Source organism: Kryptolebias marmoratus, linkage group LG19 (assembly GCF_001649575.2).
Source record: "Kryptolebias marmoratus isolate JLee-2015 linkage group LG19, ASM164957v2, whole genome shotgun sequence".
NCBI classification, from domain to species: domain Eukaryota; kingdom Metazoa; phylum Chordata; class Actinopteri; order Cyprinodontiformes; family Rivulidae; genus Kryptolebias; species Kryptolebias marmoratus.
Genome location: NC_051448.1, coordinates 11,927,029 through 11,943,553, shown reverse-complemented (window position 1 = coordinate 11,943,553; position 16,525 = coordinate 11,927,029). Strand labels below are relative to the sequence as shown.

The 16,525-nt window shown below is 39.1% G+C and overlaps 1 protein-coding gene and 1 non-coding gene across 2 annotated transcripts; both read left to right on the top strand.

Moving 5' to 3' along the window:
- The first annotated feature begins 2,692 nt into the window (after nt 1-2,692).
- Nucleotides 2,693-6,734, top strand: sox7 (SRY-box transcription factor 7). Its single transcript, XM_025008325.2, has 3 exons — nt 2,693-2,971; nt 3,067-3,317; nt 4,286-6,734. The coding sequence occupies exons 2-3, from the start codon at nt 3,086-3,088 to the stop codon at nt 5,269-5,271; spliced, it is 1,218 nt and encodes a 405-aa protein (XP_024864093.1). The 5' UTR covers nt 2,693-2,971; nt 3,067-3,085; the 3' UTR covers nt 5,272-6,734.
- An 8,497-nt stretch (nt 6,735-15,231) lies between these two features.
- On the top strand, nt 15,232-15,314 carry trnal-cag. Its single transcript has one exon. It is a non-coding gene; the product is annotated as a tRNA-Leu (tRNA).
- Nucleotides 15,315-16,525: the final 1,211 nt, after the last annotated feature.

The window sequence follows — 16,525 nt, the reverse complement described above, 5'->3', positions numbered from 1 at the left end:
CTTTGTCACAATCGCCCATCCTGAGCTGCACGATGGAGACGGCGGAAGGGATCGACTCCCTTCTAACAAGAAACCACCAGCAGAACCAGATTCGGGACGAGCAGAACGAGCAGCCATCTGCCTCAACCGTCTGGCGTTGGAACATAATTATTCATGGCATACGTCACGTGAGGCAACTCAAGACAAAGATGTTTCTTTTTCTTGGCTGAAACTTATCTCTTGATCTCTTTAAAGTGTTCCAAACCAGTTTTGAGTGAACAAGACGTTAATCACAGTCTACCATAAAACCTACATTAATACCACACGTTTTGTGGTATTTAATGACATTTGTCTGCTCCTATTAAAATTAACAAAATACTTTACATTCCTTAGGCAGCCTAAGAGTTAGGGTGGTGAAATAGCTGAGAGCTTTTTTCATTGTTTCTTTTTTTGGGATGGTGATTTCTCTGCAGTTTTAAAGCAGTTATAATTCTAAAAGAACAAAAGGCACTTGCAGGTATTACAGCCTCAAATAAAGCTTGAAACACCCAGATCGTCTCATTTCCCCCTCTTGCAAGGTAAGTCCAGTTATTCTTGTTCTTATTTTCTCATGGAGGCATATTAGAAGACTAAATTCTAAACCTTAAATGACCTTAACCCGTTAACAGCTGCTTGTTCAAGCTAGGATTTCAGCTGTTACTTTAAAAAAAGGGAATTATGCTGTGTTTGAAACTAAAAGAAGCATTTCTCATTAATCTGATAAGGAACTCACAATTCATATCTGTTTATAGATGATAAATGAAGCAGGTGAAAGAGTGATTTTAATCTAATCACTGCTGAGGAACCATGTTGGTTTCTGAAGGGAAAAACAGAAATAAACTTTGGTTAATTGAAGCTGCTAAGAATTAAGTTGTTTAAGCTGCTTTTTGCTTGTTTAACTGGACGACTTATTTAAAAATGGCTGCATGTTTTAAACACAAATTGCATTTCCTGCAGAAAGCCTGTATAAAGGCCGAGTGCTGAATGACAGTCAACATTTGCAAAAGAAGCTGAAATTAAGGTTGTTAAAGCTAAACGAGGACCACCAGCCGAAACCTTAAATCAGCAAAACAATAGCTAAAAGTAGTGAAAGGCTAAAAATAGCAAAACTGATACTGATTCTTGTTATTTCTTTAAGTCTTCCAACATGGGTTTGTATATGTTTGGATAAAGTCCACTTGTAGTTTCCTTGATGACATCACTCTTAGCAGAAACATTTTCTGGACAAAAACAGCACCCTCTCCCTCAGTGCCACCCTGTCCACTCAGTATTCCTTGTTTCCGGTTCTGGAAGTTGTTGAAAATGTGCTTTATTTTACCCTTTACACACTAACCCCACAAATTATTTCTTACAACTAAAACAAAAAATAACCCCTTTTTTTGCCACCCTACGCGCTCTGAGCTTTTCCATTTCCACATTTCAGGATGTGAAAGTTTGGTCTCTCGCATCACCGTCGCTGATCTTTCCATCACTTCTCCTCTCTGGCTCGGCTTTCTGTTTCTGACTTTCCCTGTTCACCACATCGCTGTGGCTCACGGCAGGACAGCGTGAGGAAGTTCAGTCCTATATATCACTGATGTGCCTGCACCATGCACAATCTGTGGCTTCAGGTGCCATATCCTGTTCCTGTTTGGGAGGTGGAAGGGGGGGGTGGTTGAGGATTCATGCTGACAGAGGGACAACCCATTACAAGATGTGGATTAAGCTCCATTCAAACTGACACTTAACATTCCTTTTATTAGTTGTCAGATTTGTGTCCTCCACAAAGATATTAATGAAGAGTTCCAGCCTGACCTGTGATCGGCTGTGTTCGAGCAGTGTGTGGGTGTGTGTGGGGTGTGTGTGAGCTCCATGACTGCAACCAGAGAGGATCCTGTCAACAGGAACTCCTGGATTTGATATGCACCCGCTTTTGGCCACAGAAGGAAACTGATTAGTCTGCAGTCTCTGGGTGTGGGTGTGGGGTGTGTTCAGTGGTTTTTACCTTCTTCGGTCCCGACAGAAGCTCCAGAAACGAATCTCTGCCCAAACTGATACCGAATGAACATGTTTTAACCCCTTTGCTTCGAATGCAGCTGAAAGGTGGGACACGGAACTGAAAAATCTGCAAATTTTAGTTGGGAAAAAAAAAAGACAAGTTCTTTCTCTTGGCACGCAAACTGGCACTTGAAGTTCAATGAACAGTCAAAATGTCACTTAACCAGTGGCGTTTTCTGGGTGTTGTACAAACTGCTGAACAGGTTTGTTGAGTTTGCAATGATTTCCTTGTTTTCCCATAAGAAAAACACAACCCTGAAGTTGCAAAATATGTCACCAGTGTAAAAAAAAAAAACCCAATCAAATGCTAAAAAATGATTTCCTTCTCGAAAACAAACACTCCCATGTGTGTGTGTGTGTGTGTGTTTAAGTCATTTATATTTTTACAGCAACCTAAAACCATGTAATGAGGTTGTCCTAAAAAGCAGAACAGAGTCAGAGGAAAGTGTTGTTTTTATTGTGAGGCCAGTTTAAGGACTTGCTTGTGTTGAAATGTTGCACTTTCTCGCTCTCTCTCTCTCTCTCCTTCGCTTTTCACGGGGTTTAACTTGCAATCAAGGAGGAGTCCAGAGTCCTCCAGGGTGTCTCCTAGAACCTGCTCCTCAGATATAAAGCGCTCCCCCCCCATCCAGCAGGAAAGACACAATCATAACGCGCGAGGAGGAGCCGCTGCATGTGCGCGCATCTGTGGCTTCTCCAAAAAAAAAAAAAAAAAAAATCTGTGCTGACATCCAGCTGTACTCAGACAGCAAAGCACCGCTGGATTTCTTTCTTTCCCCATTTATTTTTAAAGCCAAGTCCGTGTGTTTTAGTTTCTCATCATTTTAGTCCAAGATTTTCAGAGAGAAAGAGAGAGAAAGAGAAAGAGCGCAACTTGTCCAGGAGAGACTCTCAGACGCGCTTCTTAAGTTTGGGGACGAGCGCAAACGGCTGGCGGTCCAGAACCCGGACCTGCACAACGCAGAACTCAGCAAGATGTTGGGTAAGGACCAAAAGTTTCTGAAAGTTATNAGGAGGGAGCGCGCCGGGGATGGCTGCTCTCATCAGCGCGTACTCGTCGTGGCCCGAGTCCTTCGAGTGTCCTCCGGGAGACGGGGACGTGCCCGACGGACACGGCCCGCACAGGACTCCCGTGGACAAGGCGCCGGAGCCGCGGATCCGACGGCCCATGAACGCGTTCATGGTCTGGGCCAAGGACGAGCGCAAACGGCTGGCGGTCCAGAACCCGGACCTGCACAACGCAGAACTCAGCAAGATGTTGGGTAAGGACCAAAAGTTTCTGAAAGTTATTATTATTATTATTATTATTATTATTATTATTATTATTATTATTATTATTATTATTATTATTAGGCTACTTTCTCAAGAACGTGTTCTTTTGTTTTACTAATTGAGGCCTCAAAAGTTTTTTGTTTTTTTTAGTGAAGCGGAGAGGAGCAGAGAAAACCTTAATGAATGAATTAAAAGACAACAAAAATGTTTTCTTGGCACTTTATAAAAAATAAATATTAAACAATAAGAAGACGGAAGACAAAATCACGTCTTCACAGAAGTAAAAGTGGCCCTAAAAAAATCCATTTCGACTTGATACAAGTTGATGAAAAATTATGCCACCGAACCAGACATTTTTTTAAAAAACACACATATAAAATGCAAAGTTTTTTTTTTTTTTTTAGGATATAGCCTATTTCGAACAATGCGCAGTAAACTCCAAATCTGTCTCAAGTCGGCATCCAAAACAGCAACAGCTTAAACATATAAAACTTCCTTTATTTCATGTCATTTGTGCTCATCTTTAAAAAAAAATCACAGCAATCACTTTAAAAAAAATAAAAGCTCAGATTTCTTAAATTAAAGTAAAATTACATCAAAGTTGCAGAATATTGGTACAGAATTTCTTTCTTGGTTGTTGAAAAATAAAAGTTTTAGAATGTCTAAAAATTATATACTTTTGTAATTTTGAAATGAACTGTTTCAAAGTGTTAATAACTCTTAGTTATTGTTATTCTGTCAATATGTCTGTGAATTTATATGAATTCATCATAAGATATATTGGCACGTAGAAGAGTTGGTATTCACTTAAAGGTCACAAAAAATATTCAGGTTTTTTTTATTATTGTTTTAAAACAATGTATAAAAAAGAGAAAAAGTTCAAGAATGAATTCAAATCTTTGCTTCTATTTAACTTTTATTAGGAGTGCAGTTAAAGTTCTGATTTTTGTGCCTGCAGGGAAGTCATGGAAGGCCCTGACTCCCCCCCAGAAGAGGCCGTACGTGGAGGAGGCCGAGCGGCTCCGGGTGCAGCACATGCAGGACTATCCTAACTATAAGTATCGTCCTCGCCGGAAGAAGCAGCTGAAACGCATCTGTAAGAGAGTGGACCCTGGCTTCCTCCTGAGTGGGCTGGCCCCGGACCACGGTGCCCTGCCCGAGCGAGCCCTGACTCACCCCCATGACAAAGACGAAGGCGGCTCTAAAGGAGTCGGCGGCGGGTTTTCCGGCTCCAGCCCCACTCTGCCCAGCGTGAGAACCTTCAGAGACCCGGCTGGCTCCAGTAGCAATTTTGACACCTACCCTTACGGCCTGCCCACGCCTCCTGAGATGTCCCCCTTAGATGCCATGGACCATGAGCACATCCCCCCCACCTACTACTCCACGTCTGGTAGCTCTTCCGTCTCCTGCTCTTCCACGGCCTCGTGTCCAGACGAGCACCACCAGAGTCAGACGCACATGGGCAGTCCACCGCCTTACCACACTGACTACACTCAGAACCAAATCCACTGCGGGGGCACACACTTAGGTCACATCGCCCACATGCCCCAAACCGGCGGTGGCGGACTAATCCCTGGCCCTCCCCTGTCTTACTACGGTTCCTCTTCGTTCCCACAGATTCACCACGGTCTCCACCATGGCCACCTGGGCCAACTGTCCCCTCCGCCAGAGACTCAGGGGCACCTGGAGACACTGGACCACCTGAGCCAGGCTGAGCTTCTGGGCGAGGTGGACCGCAATGAGTTTGACCAGTACCTGAACTCCACAGGGAGCGGGTTCCACCTCGAACAGGGTGGCAGCATGACTGTAACGGGACACATCCAGGTGGCATCAACCGCCACCACTTCTGCCGCCGCGTGTCCCAGCAGCACCACAGAAACCAGCCTCATCTCTGTGCTCGCGGACGCAACAGCTGCCTACTACAACAACTATAGCATCTCGTAAGCAAGACGCGTGTCACAGTTTGATTGATGAGAGACACTAAACAGATTTAGAAATGGGGTCAAATATTAGAAATGTTACTGCAGTTGGGTGCTGACAAGGACAAGATGCTGGTGTAGATGTTGAAAAGAGGGCCACTGGGCCTCGTTTTTGCTTTTCGAAGGTGTTTCGATTCTCATCTGAAGAGAAGCCAATCCAACTGAGGAGCTCCTTGGATGAGAAGGAAAACATCTTCCAAAATCAAGGCAGAAGTGTCGTTGGCTTCAATTCAACTTGCTTAGGGCCAGGTTTTCTGAACTCTCACTAGCGTCCGCGAGCTGTTTCACCCAATCACGAACTGATCACTGAGCAATATGATTGTCTGGAGACAAGAAAGGAACGATTTGAGGAACACGATGATGGAGGAGATGGACACCTCAGGGAAGCAGAGACAAAACACTCTAATATGCCACCTCCAGTTGTCATGAAAACAAAAGTAAAAGGCTAGCTCATCCATTGTAAATGCCACCAGCTAGTGTTGCTAGTGAGGCATGTACAGATGCTCTTTAGAAGCTAATTTAAGTCCCTTGATGTTTTGCATAAATTGTAATGCTATTATTGATGCTTTCCGTTTGAATGTTTGTAATTATACGTTTTTTTGCTCTCACCAGTTTGGGAGTCTTACCTCAGTAGTTGTTATTGAACAAGGTTTTAGTTGGATTTTCTTATGCAATTAAACTGAGTGGTGTATAATGAAGAAAGAAAGGCGTTTATACTTCTTCAAGTAATTCCTAATATATAACCAACCTCTACAATAAAAAAATAATAACAGTAGCTATAACTGTATGCTGATTTAGGCTTACAAAAACAATAATTAATAAATAGGTCCATTTTTTTAATTGTATTATTGCCATTCTGGTGACAACAGAATGAAGATTTGTCATTTCAAGTTCATAAATGAAACATTTAAAAGCCATTGAGACGCACTTGATTACAATACATAAATGCCTAAAATAATAAAAAGAAATATTAAAAAAAAGCATAGTTCTCTTATATTTTCACAACTTCTATACACATACTTTGGGGGTGGATGTGCAACTTTATTAATTTAACTTATTTAAGAGATCCAACCATCTTTGAATGAAGTGCCACACCTTCGATTCTGGGTTCTGCTGAGATGTTTGGCCCTGCTTGCTTTTTCCCTCCTTGCATCATGTTTCTACTTTTGTCTCCTTTCTTTTTCTTTCATTTCATTTCGGTTCGGAGGATTAGTGTAAAACGGGCGCGTTCATCGCACCCCCCCTCCTCCTCCTCCCCCTCCTCCATTGCAACCGTTCTTTGTTTTTCTGGAGTCTTGTTCTGGTTGCCATTCAAAGTCACCCCTTCCCCCCGGCTCCTTCCACACCCACCTCCTCACCCCATGGTATATCTTGCTGATGCAGACCTTTTTGTAATCTGTGCAAAAAATAAAATAAAAAAATATAAATTCCAAGGCCTTGTTGACTGTTTTACACCCTCCTTGTTCTTCCTCTTCTTTACTTTGCACTCCTCCACTCCTCACCCTCTCTGTTCTTCCGAATTTGTCCCTTTTTTAATTTTGATTTTTTTTTTTTTTTTTTTTATAAAAAGGAATTCAGGGGGCTTTTGACAAATCCTGGAGTCTGGTTGGTCTTCCTGCATTTTTTTGGGAATGGTTGAGTCGTGCTTCTTGTAAAGAGGATGTGGCGCAGGAGCAGTGTTTCCTGACTGATAAGGGAAAAAGCCTCTCTCCGTCAGGATGTTTGGGCCTGGCTGGGCCCTTGCATTAAAAGAGCCAGAGTTGAGGGAAGGGAACCCGCTGTTCAGAAGGCGGGAGGAAGCACTGCCGGGCTGATTACCATCTTACCGACTTGTCTTCCACCATTTTACAGGAGTGGCTTCGTCAACCTGGCCTCTTGTATCTTCAGCACAAACATACTGGTTGCAAATACATAATATGCCCTCTCTTGGTATCCATATTCCCCTTTGATTGTGTGCTTTTGACACCTTGCCGTGGATATGATTAAACTGAGAAGAATGACAACATTCATCATGTTAGCAGTATTTGCAGCTGGTCAGTGGTCTCATTTCTTTGAGGTTAGATCATTTCCCTGCAGACTCCCCTGGTGAAATCTACCTGTATATCTCAAGAATCACACCCAGCACCTCAGGGTAGGACGCCGTGCCACAGAGAAGGACAAAGTCTCAGGCATCAACAAAGCATCATCATACAGCAGGAGCCAAGATTCTTCACAATAAATTGTTCATATAATTATATTTCATTGAATTGGGTTTGAAAAAAGTCCCTAAAGAAACAGGAAGGATTTTGAAATTAAGAATAAACAAAAGCATCAAAAAAGCTTTTTAGTTGAGGGAAAGTCATTTCAAATAATTTCCTAATGCTTTAAAGGAACACATTACATAATTTTATGCTTATTGGTATGCTCAATTGGTGCTTGTTAAAATATTTTATTGTATGAAAAAGAAAGTCTAACCACACAAAACTGCACCTATGTAATAAAAATATGTAAAAATGAAAACTGTACTTTAGCATATTAAAGAAATATCAATATATCCATTTTTAATAGTGTTTTTGTTTGTTTTACAGAATAAAAACTAGATTAAAGTTGCCAGAAAATGTCACTAATTTAACAAAGAGCTTTATAAAGAATGAATAGTTGTTTTTTTAATCTTTAATTGTGTCTAGCATGGCAAATATTCTTATTAAAATTAAGTGTCATTTATGAAAGTAGATCACCAATGAGGTGCATCCAGGTAGATAATAAATTCAGTTTTCATTAATAAATCAGTGTACCTTACTGTTTTTACTTTAACAAGTATATATATATATATATATATATATATATATATATATATATATATATATATATATATATATTTATTATCAATACATTCATCTACATCTATACAGCATCTTGAATTTTTGTCATTCAGTAAAATGTCTCATTTTCATTCACACAGATGTGGAGCTGCATTACAATATAGCAAAAACATCAAAATCTGGGTTCAGCCCATTTATTGAAGATACTCTTCAATACCTCTAATGAGTAGTGAATAAACCATTAAACCAACGTTAAGCTACAGATAAATAAAAGGGGAGAAAAGAGGAAACAAAATGCCCTGCATGGCTGTATGTGAATGTTTTGCTGGTGTTTGTGGATCTTGAGAACACCGAGTTTCGGGAAGTGAGGGCAAAACACTCAACTTGTCAGCCTTAATTTTTTCCTTCCCAGAAGTCGACTCATTACCATCTTAACCTTTAGTCAAACTGAAAACTAGAGACAGCCACTGCTGCTGGTTCAGTGGCAATATATCATCAAGAACCAAAGGAGAGAGAATAATGTGACAAGAAGCAGCGGCGTGACACTCCTGTGAACTGCAGAAATTTAACACGTTAAACACACTGCTGTGATTGTGAATCATCTCCATGCAGCCCCAGTTTTCCCATAACAATGAAGCTCACAATAGTATTAATTTGACAAATTGAATTTTTCACACACTTGCAGATCTCAAGATTTACAATATTTGTGATTATAAGGATATAGGCTGAACAAACAAAAGAGGCTCCTCTTGTTATTTCTCTCTGATTGCTGCCTGGCTCCGTTCCAGGCTCAGGTCAAGCCGTGGAATGAGTCTGTCAGGTAGTCTGTTATGTTTCCTATTTCCTCCCCTGCCGTCATGTCACTTCCCTGGGCAAACAAACAAGACTGCTGGTCTAACGCAATGGTTAGGGTAACAGTGTAAGGCTCTTGTGTGTGTGTGTGTGTGGACAGGACCCAGAGCCATCACAGCTGTGTAAAGGATTATCCGTTTGATGGGACTGAGGCACATTCTGATCACTGATCAGGTTCTCAGGAGGAACACAGGAGGCTAACTGTCTGCTTGATCCAGAATCTATTGTGTTGAGAAGGAGGGAGCGTCCAGCCACATCACTTTTAGAAGCAGATGATTTGAAGTTTATGACGTTTTTAATGTATTTCTTTCAGGTCAAGAGGAAGTGGCTGATTTGAACTACGTGACCAAGGCATATATCAGTGATGGAGACCATAATGCCCTTTGAAAATACAGTGCATGATACGCTTTGGTGTGTTTGAGTTATATAATACACTAAAAAAAGATTGTTGGTTACCTTAAATTAAAATGCTTTTCCATAACATAAATACAATGGGGTTAGGAGTGCATGCTCAATTGAGTTAATATAAATATGTTTGCATTATTAATACATTGATAAGTATATTTTTGTTGGTGTCATGTAAATCTCACACACAAAAAAGTAACTTGCTGAATGTAAATTTTTAAAAAATTCACAATTTTCATGATTTCTCTCATAATCAATTCTGTTTTAGCAGAAGTGTTTGGTCACCATGATCTTTTAAGACTGACTTGACGTCTTTACTGTCATTGGTTCCCAACTTAACTGTATTGTTTGAACTAATTTACACAAATCTGTAGGAATACATACTAAAAAAATAATTTTCATGGAAAATTAGTTTGATCTACTCAAATAAAATGAATCAGACTCAGCAGTAATAATAAAGAAAATGATATTAAAGGATTATGTTGAGGCAATCAAGATATATTAATCTAATTTATAAAAAGAAAACCATAAATTATGGGGCCTCTTTTTCACAATTTTTAAATTCTTTTTCAACAAGTTGTTTTTTTTTGAGTGTTTGTTAGTTTGTGAGTCATAGTATTGAAGATTTTAGAATAAAGAAAAAAAATTTTGTTCAAACTTCAATGTGCATTTGAAAGAATAACTGCAACAAGATAATTTGATGTGTCCAATCACACTAAATGCAGGAAACTTTACATCAATTAAAGCACTCATTTACATCTGTGAACAGTAAATGCTGTTGGAGTGTATTTCCAGTTGGAGTGTGTTACAGCAGCATAATAACCTGTTTACAATTTGTACTTGGACCTAAATCTACCCAAAGGAAGAGAAGAGGGAAAACACACACACAAACATTTCACAGCAAGGGATTATGGGTGCAGCTATTCTTCATCTCATTGTGGCTCCAAAACAGGCAGAGTGTGGGGTGGCAGGCAGGCGTGTACGTCGCCGGACGAAGAATGGACCAGACTCGTCGAGGGACGAGTGCCATGTGGCAGTGGATGTGCAGGGACGCAGATGGGGACCCCTGGAAAACTTGGGGGACCGGACGAGCAGCCAAGGGCCTCCCACCCGTACCTGCGCTGTGAATGCTGCAGCTGAGCGGGATCGGGCACCTGTTCTAAGCAGATACAGGCCCAGAGGGAGGCCAGCGCATGGCTGCCAACCCGGAGAAGGAGAAGGCTAAATTTCCATTTTACTCAAAAGTGCAGCCTGATTACCAAATCAGCACACAGGCAGTGAAGCTTTGGCTCAACACGGCAGAATGTGCAAAAAAAAAAAAAAAAGGATTGAGAAATGTGCTTTTCTTTTTGAAGAATATCAGCAAACTCCACATTTTAATGAGAGCTTTCAAATTCCGTATTAAAATGTTTCTAAGAATGTCCAGAGTTGTGACAACCTGTGATATAACAAGTCTTTTATTTTAAAGGAGCGATGCAAAACTGCAGAACATGCCCTATTTTCACACCCTGGCCTGCATCGGTGTCTCTGTAACCTCGGAAATTGCACTGGTCCATGGGCTGTATGCATACTGCAGCGCTATCCGGCTTGTTTTTGACAGATGCAGATTCTCCCCTGGGAGGTGTAACTCTTCACCTCAATGTAGAAGAGGATGTTCCTATTGTGCTTCCTAATTGCAATGTGGTTGTTCCATTTAAGAGATAGAACATCCTTATGTGTTCCGCGTGGGATCTCACAGTGTGGGAAGAACTGGAAGAGGCATTCTGAGGCTGGTTATCGCCCGCCGCCACAAGCAAAGGCGGAGCTTTTTATGTATTTGCCCACGTCTGCGTGTTCATTGTTCTGTACTGTTAGCAAAATATCTCATGAACCACTGGTTGAGTTTGAAGAAACTCTAAGAAATAATCATTGGATGAACATCTAAAACTGGATAACTTTCGGAGTCAGTCCAGTTCAAAATGGATGCCACAGTTAAGAGACCTTAGCCATCACAAAAATAGCAAAAATTCATTAACTTTTACAGATATTATGCTTTTACTTTATGACAAATATCTTTAACTGAGAATAGAATATTTAAATCTAACTCTGTAAAGGATATCAGGACATATTCCTTACTTTGTATTTCTTGAGATGCTTTTATTATTTAGACACTCAGTCACAGACAACAATATAGTTCCTTGTCCAAACATTAAAGAAATTTGGCAAGAGCTATTTTTAAAACGGCCATGTTTTTGATCTTAAATCGCTCCCCATCTTTTCCATTTTATCCTATACAGCCACGATGGCTCTGGCCTCGTTGTCCCGCACTAACAGAGTTTACTCAGCGTGCATCCTGAAAAGCAGACGGCGTAATGATTTAGATGAGTGATGTTATAAGTTTGGCGGTGTGAGGCCCTTTTAACAACTACTGTGGAGGACAGACAAAGCAAACCGCCAGACTGCCTGATGACAGCTCACGAGACACGCTGAGGACCATTAAGCTTCTGATGCTTCAGCAAAATATAATTCATGCAATAAAATTAGCACAGTCACAGATGAACTCTGGGCGCAGTTATTCTGTGCACAGATGATGTTGCTGATGTGTCTTGAAGGCATTACTTAGCAGGGCTGACTAACTTTTTCACAAGAAGGAGTGATAAAGAGTGTTTTCTTAAGTGAAAGTACACTACAATGAAATGCTAAACGTGTTATTATAGGTTCTGCTTTGAAATTTGCCCTTAATATGTCAAAGCAATCAGGAAGGTTTATTCAAAGTAATACATGTAAAAATAATTTAATTTGATTTTTATCCCATTGTACTAATATATTATTATGACTCTTTCGTTATTACAGGATTTTACAGCTGCATTTTGATAAATTTAGATGATTTTTGACCAGTTTATTATAGATTTGTAGCCATTATTTTTTATTTCTGCCTGATGTTTTGACAGTTTTTCCACAAATTTATGATTTCTTTTGCAGAAATGCCATCATATGCACCTTATTCATTATTCACAATACCAAATAATTTCTGTCAGGTGCTTAAATAAATTGATGGACACAATGATAATCTTATCTGTACTTGCATGGTAGTCAAATTTATACCAAGACATCGAATTTTACACGACTTTTATTTGTATGTTTAGCATGTAGAAAGATAAACGAGTGATTTAATCATCTTCTTAACCTGTCTGATTGATGCAGTGAAGTAAATGCAAGGTGTTTTTCTCTAAGCTGATATAAAGCAAAAGCAAAATAAAAGCTTCTGCTTTGTTTTATTTCACCTCCACTTATTCTAAATTTATATGTATCTCAACAATAATGCAGACCAAACACACTGTCTTTTTATTTGTCTGAGCTGCTTCACCCCTACATGCCACCACGTGCTCCTAGATCGGCTGACCAGATGTTTGTGACAGTCCTAAAGACATTTTATAAATCCAGAGGAGATGGAGCCTCTGCAGTTCTGGCTCCTAAAGCATGGAATGAGTTGCTGCTGCAAGTCAGGCAGGCTCCATTTCTGACTGTTTTTAAAACTCGTTTAAAAACACACTTTTTTTTAACCTTGGCTTTTAATAGAGTGAGTTATCATCTGTGTCTTAATCTTTCCCTTATTAACTTGTACTATTTAAATAATTTTCTGCAGCTCCTTTTTTGTTGTTGTTTTCTTTCTTTTCTCTTTTACATTGTTTTGTACAGCACTTTGGTCAGCTGTTATGTTGTTTTTAAGTGCTTTAGAAATAAAAGTGGTATGGTATAGTATATCTGTGTGCTGGTTGTGCAGAATATTGATACAATAAATTGTACTCTTTACTGTGTCTTACCAATTAGTCCAAAAGATATATGATATATTGAGATTATGGGTGGCAAAGAAATCCAATAATTGTGTTTTGCAGCCTGAATATTCATGAAATAAAAAGCTGGTCTGGAAAGACTATTTAAAACTACCTTCCACGTAGCCTAAAATAAAGTTGTGTAAGATGACTTTAAAAGGAACAAATAACTTCACTTACTGCAAGCTAATCAGAGATAGAAGTACGTCAGCTATGACACACGGTATTTCCTGTACCTTGATGTGAGCTGTTTACACTCAGAGGTTCTTGGTAAAATTGCTCCTCGCTGACCTTGGCATCAGCTTACCCTGGCATGGCTTCCATGCTCCCTCCCATTCCTCCAATCTTACGTTATGGGTTTAATAGTTGGGATGTTGTGGGTGTCACAGCTCGGAGGAATCCCTTCCTGCTGGATGCTCGGCCCCCCGTTTCCTTAAAGACTCCACATCAAAAACGAGATGCATGGAAATGACTCACATGGTTTTCCCAAGGGTTCAGACACTTCAAACTAAAGCACCATGTTGACAGGTTCAAAACAGGATATGAGCTACACAGGGCTGTGTTTATTGCAGATGGTAGACTACTTAAAGAGCAGTGATAGCTGAAAGCTCAGATAAGCAAGTCAAGCAGAAACAGTCACGTATGCAGAATGACCCCTAAGGTGACATTCAAAGCCTGCAATCCACAATCAGGTTGGCAAAATAAACCATCCCACAATAGTATAGTTCAGTATGATAATATATAATCATGCTATTGGACATTTTGACACTTCTCACAGCACCTACAGGCAAAATAACAACATGTTTTCCAGAATCACAACTTTTGTATTTTATTTCGCGGTTTGGTCAGTTTTGTTTCTGCAAAACATCTTATTTGCATTTTCAAAGAGAAAACATAAATCAATTTAAAACTAACCTACTCAGAAGGGAAATGATCGGCTCCTTAAAAAAGTTAATTATTCAAAAGATTGAAAAGCAAATTCTAAATTCATGATCATGAGATCAAATCTAAGAAAACATACAAATTCTATAACATAATGCAATGGGTCTTGGAACTCCAAGAAGATAGAGAAATCAGTTAAACTCTAAAAATGATGACCAATAAGACAATTAGCCTTAACTGTTACCAAGACATAAAAGCAGTAGTCGTAAAAAAAATAAATAAAAAAGTGGAAATGTTTGATGAGGATTTTGGTTAAATAGCTTTTTAGCAAAGTATGTAACTTTTAACTAGTGATAGTCAGGGTCACGAGTTTCTGTGACTTTTATTTAATGTTTTGGGAACCACGGACATGTATTTCCTCATAAAACGGCTTACTTTAACAGATTTAGCTATGGGCAGTCCAAATCATATTAATGCAGTTGTTATGCTAGTGAAAAGTAAAATAAAAATGGCAGAAGACAGAAAAATAGAAACATACCAACTATAAGTCAAATATTATGTTACAAGAACCTTTTTAATGTCTTCTCATTTTGTATAGTATCAAATGGCCGCCATGGCAAATGTAATTATATTGTGTTTACAGATTAAAATATATTTACTTTTAATTCTGAATAGTTCCATTCACAGACATAAGTCCATAAGGTCAGCGACCTAACAAGAGTAGCCCAAATATACTTAAAAACTGTCAACTTTGTTTTGCGTAAAATAAGATAAAAAATATTGTAATCTGTTGTAAATGTGGGTTTCAAAACAGCACCACCTAGCGGACATGAGAGGAACTGCAGCTAGTGGACATGTTAGCACAATGTGCCGCGGCTCTAAGTTACTTTTAAATCACATTTTAACACAAAACATCAGGCGTATTTGTTTATCTGTTCGGTAAATTGGGAGAGGAAAATTCCGTTACTTAGGCTTGTTTCAGAGTTGTCAGTTTTTTCCCGTAATACTGTTTTTTTACGCGAGCTTCCGTATCTGGATTAGCACAAGTTAGTCAATCAGTTTTGCTAAAGAAATAATTACGAAACACAATTGTTGCACATTAGCATAAAAGAAAACCAGATATACATGAATGTATCTCTAAAATACTTAAATGTCGCAGGCTTTTACACAGTTGTCAGGATGGCCGAGCGGTCTAAGGCGCTGCGTTCAGGTCGCAGTCTCCCCTGGAGGCGTGGGTTCGAATCCCACTTCTGACAGTCATATTTTGTGGCGATTTTTTTATCTTCCTCTTATCAAACATGTTGCTAGTTGATTTTTTATAAGTATGTGTACACGCGCGAAAACATACGATATGGGTTTTATGGGTTCTGTTTAGTTAAAGAAGTAGATTTTAGGCTTATATGAGTTTTTATTATAATCAGCATATAAATTTAGAAATGACACACAGTAACTGTAAACAGCATGTAATTGTGACACATTGTGGAAATAAAAAATAAAAGTACAGATCATTTAGTTTATTTTGCAGGTTTCTGAAGTAGTTGTAAATGATAGTCTTATTTTTGTTCAACACAGATGGACAAAGTTACTCAGCAGTAGAAACCTTTAAATAGACAAACCATTTTATGTAATAGAAAATGCATCGAGGAAATCAAAGTAAATAGTTGAATACACCCAAATCTATTTAAGGCTTTAAAGTAAATTAGAAAGTCTACAAATAGGCTTTAACTGCAGTTTGTCAGGTAAAGGTTAAAAGGTGAGAGCTAAAGACTGTCTGGACACACTCCCATGGGCTTAGTGGAGGTTATTGCACTCAATAAGCCCCTTCAAAGACCTAAAATTGTCTTGCGGTTATTTAAAACATTTTACTTTACATTCAGAAAAGGTAAAATAGAAGCACTGTACTATATAAGTAATACAACATCATTTTAAAGCACAACCTGTGCAGTTTTAATGTGTTTTTAGAGTTGTAGACCTCCAGTCACAAACAAAGGTCCGAGTTGTTTGTTTGTTAGTTGTTCATGAATAAAGAGAGTCTGGAGGGTTAGTGCACAGATATGTACTCTAACCTGGGGGGGTTATCGTGTTCACCTGTTGAAAAGATAGTCAGCAGTCTAGAAAGACTAGACATGTTTTAAGACCATTTTATAAAATTAAAATCCATGGTAGTTTCGGGAAAATACATTAGAATTAAAAACTTGTTCATAGAAATTAATTTTTTTGGAAAAAAGTGTAGCATTCAAATGTAACTTAGGAGTATAACAAAATTAGCCTTTTTGCTCACATTTTACTTGAAAGCAATCACCATATCTTTCATTCAAACTGCACCTTTTCACTCTTCAAATTAAACCCTTTAATTAGCTATTTATTAGCATCGTCTTTATAAGCGTGCATTGTCAGAACTGGTTAGCAGGAGTCCTGCCACACAGCAGGCAGCTCGCTAATGAACCCTGATAGTTTAACTGTGACC

Bases quoted from the DNA above. Each gene is read 5' to 3' on its own strand.
- sox7 (XM_025008325.2), top strand. From the start codon at position 3,086: ATGGCTGCTCTCATCAGCGCGTACTCGTCGTGGCCCGAGTCCTTCGAG. The intron at 3,318-4,285 runs GTAAGGACCAAA...TTGTGCCTGCAG, and splicing joins AGAACTCAGCAAGATGTTGG to GGAAGTCATGGAAGGCCCTG.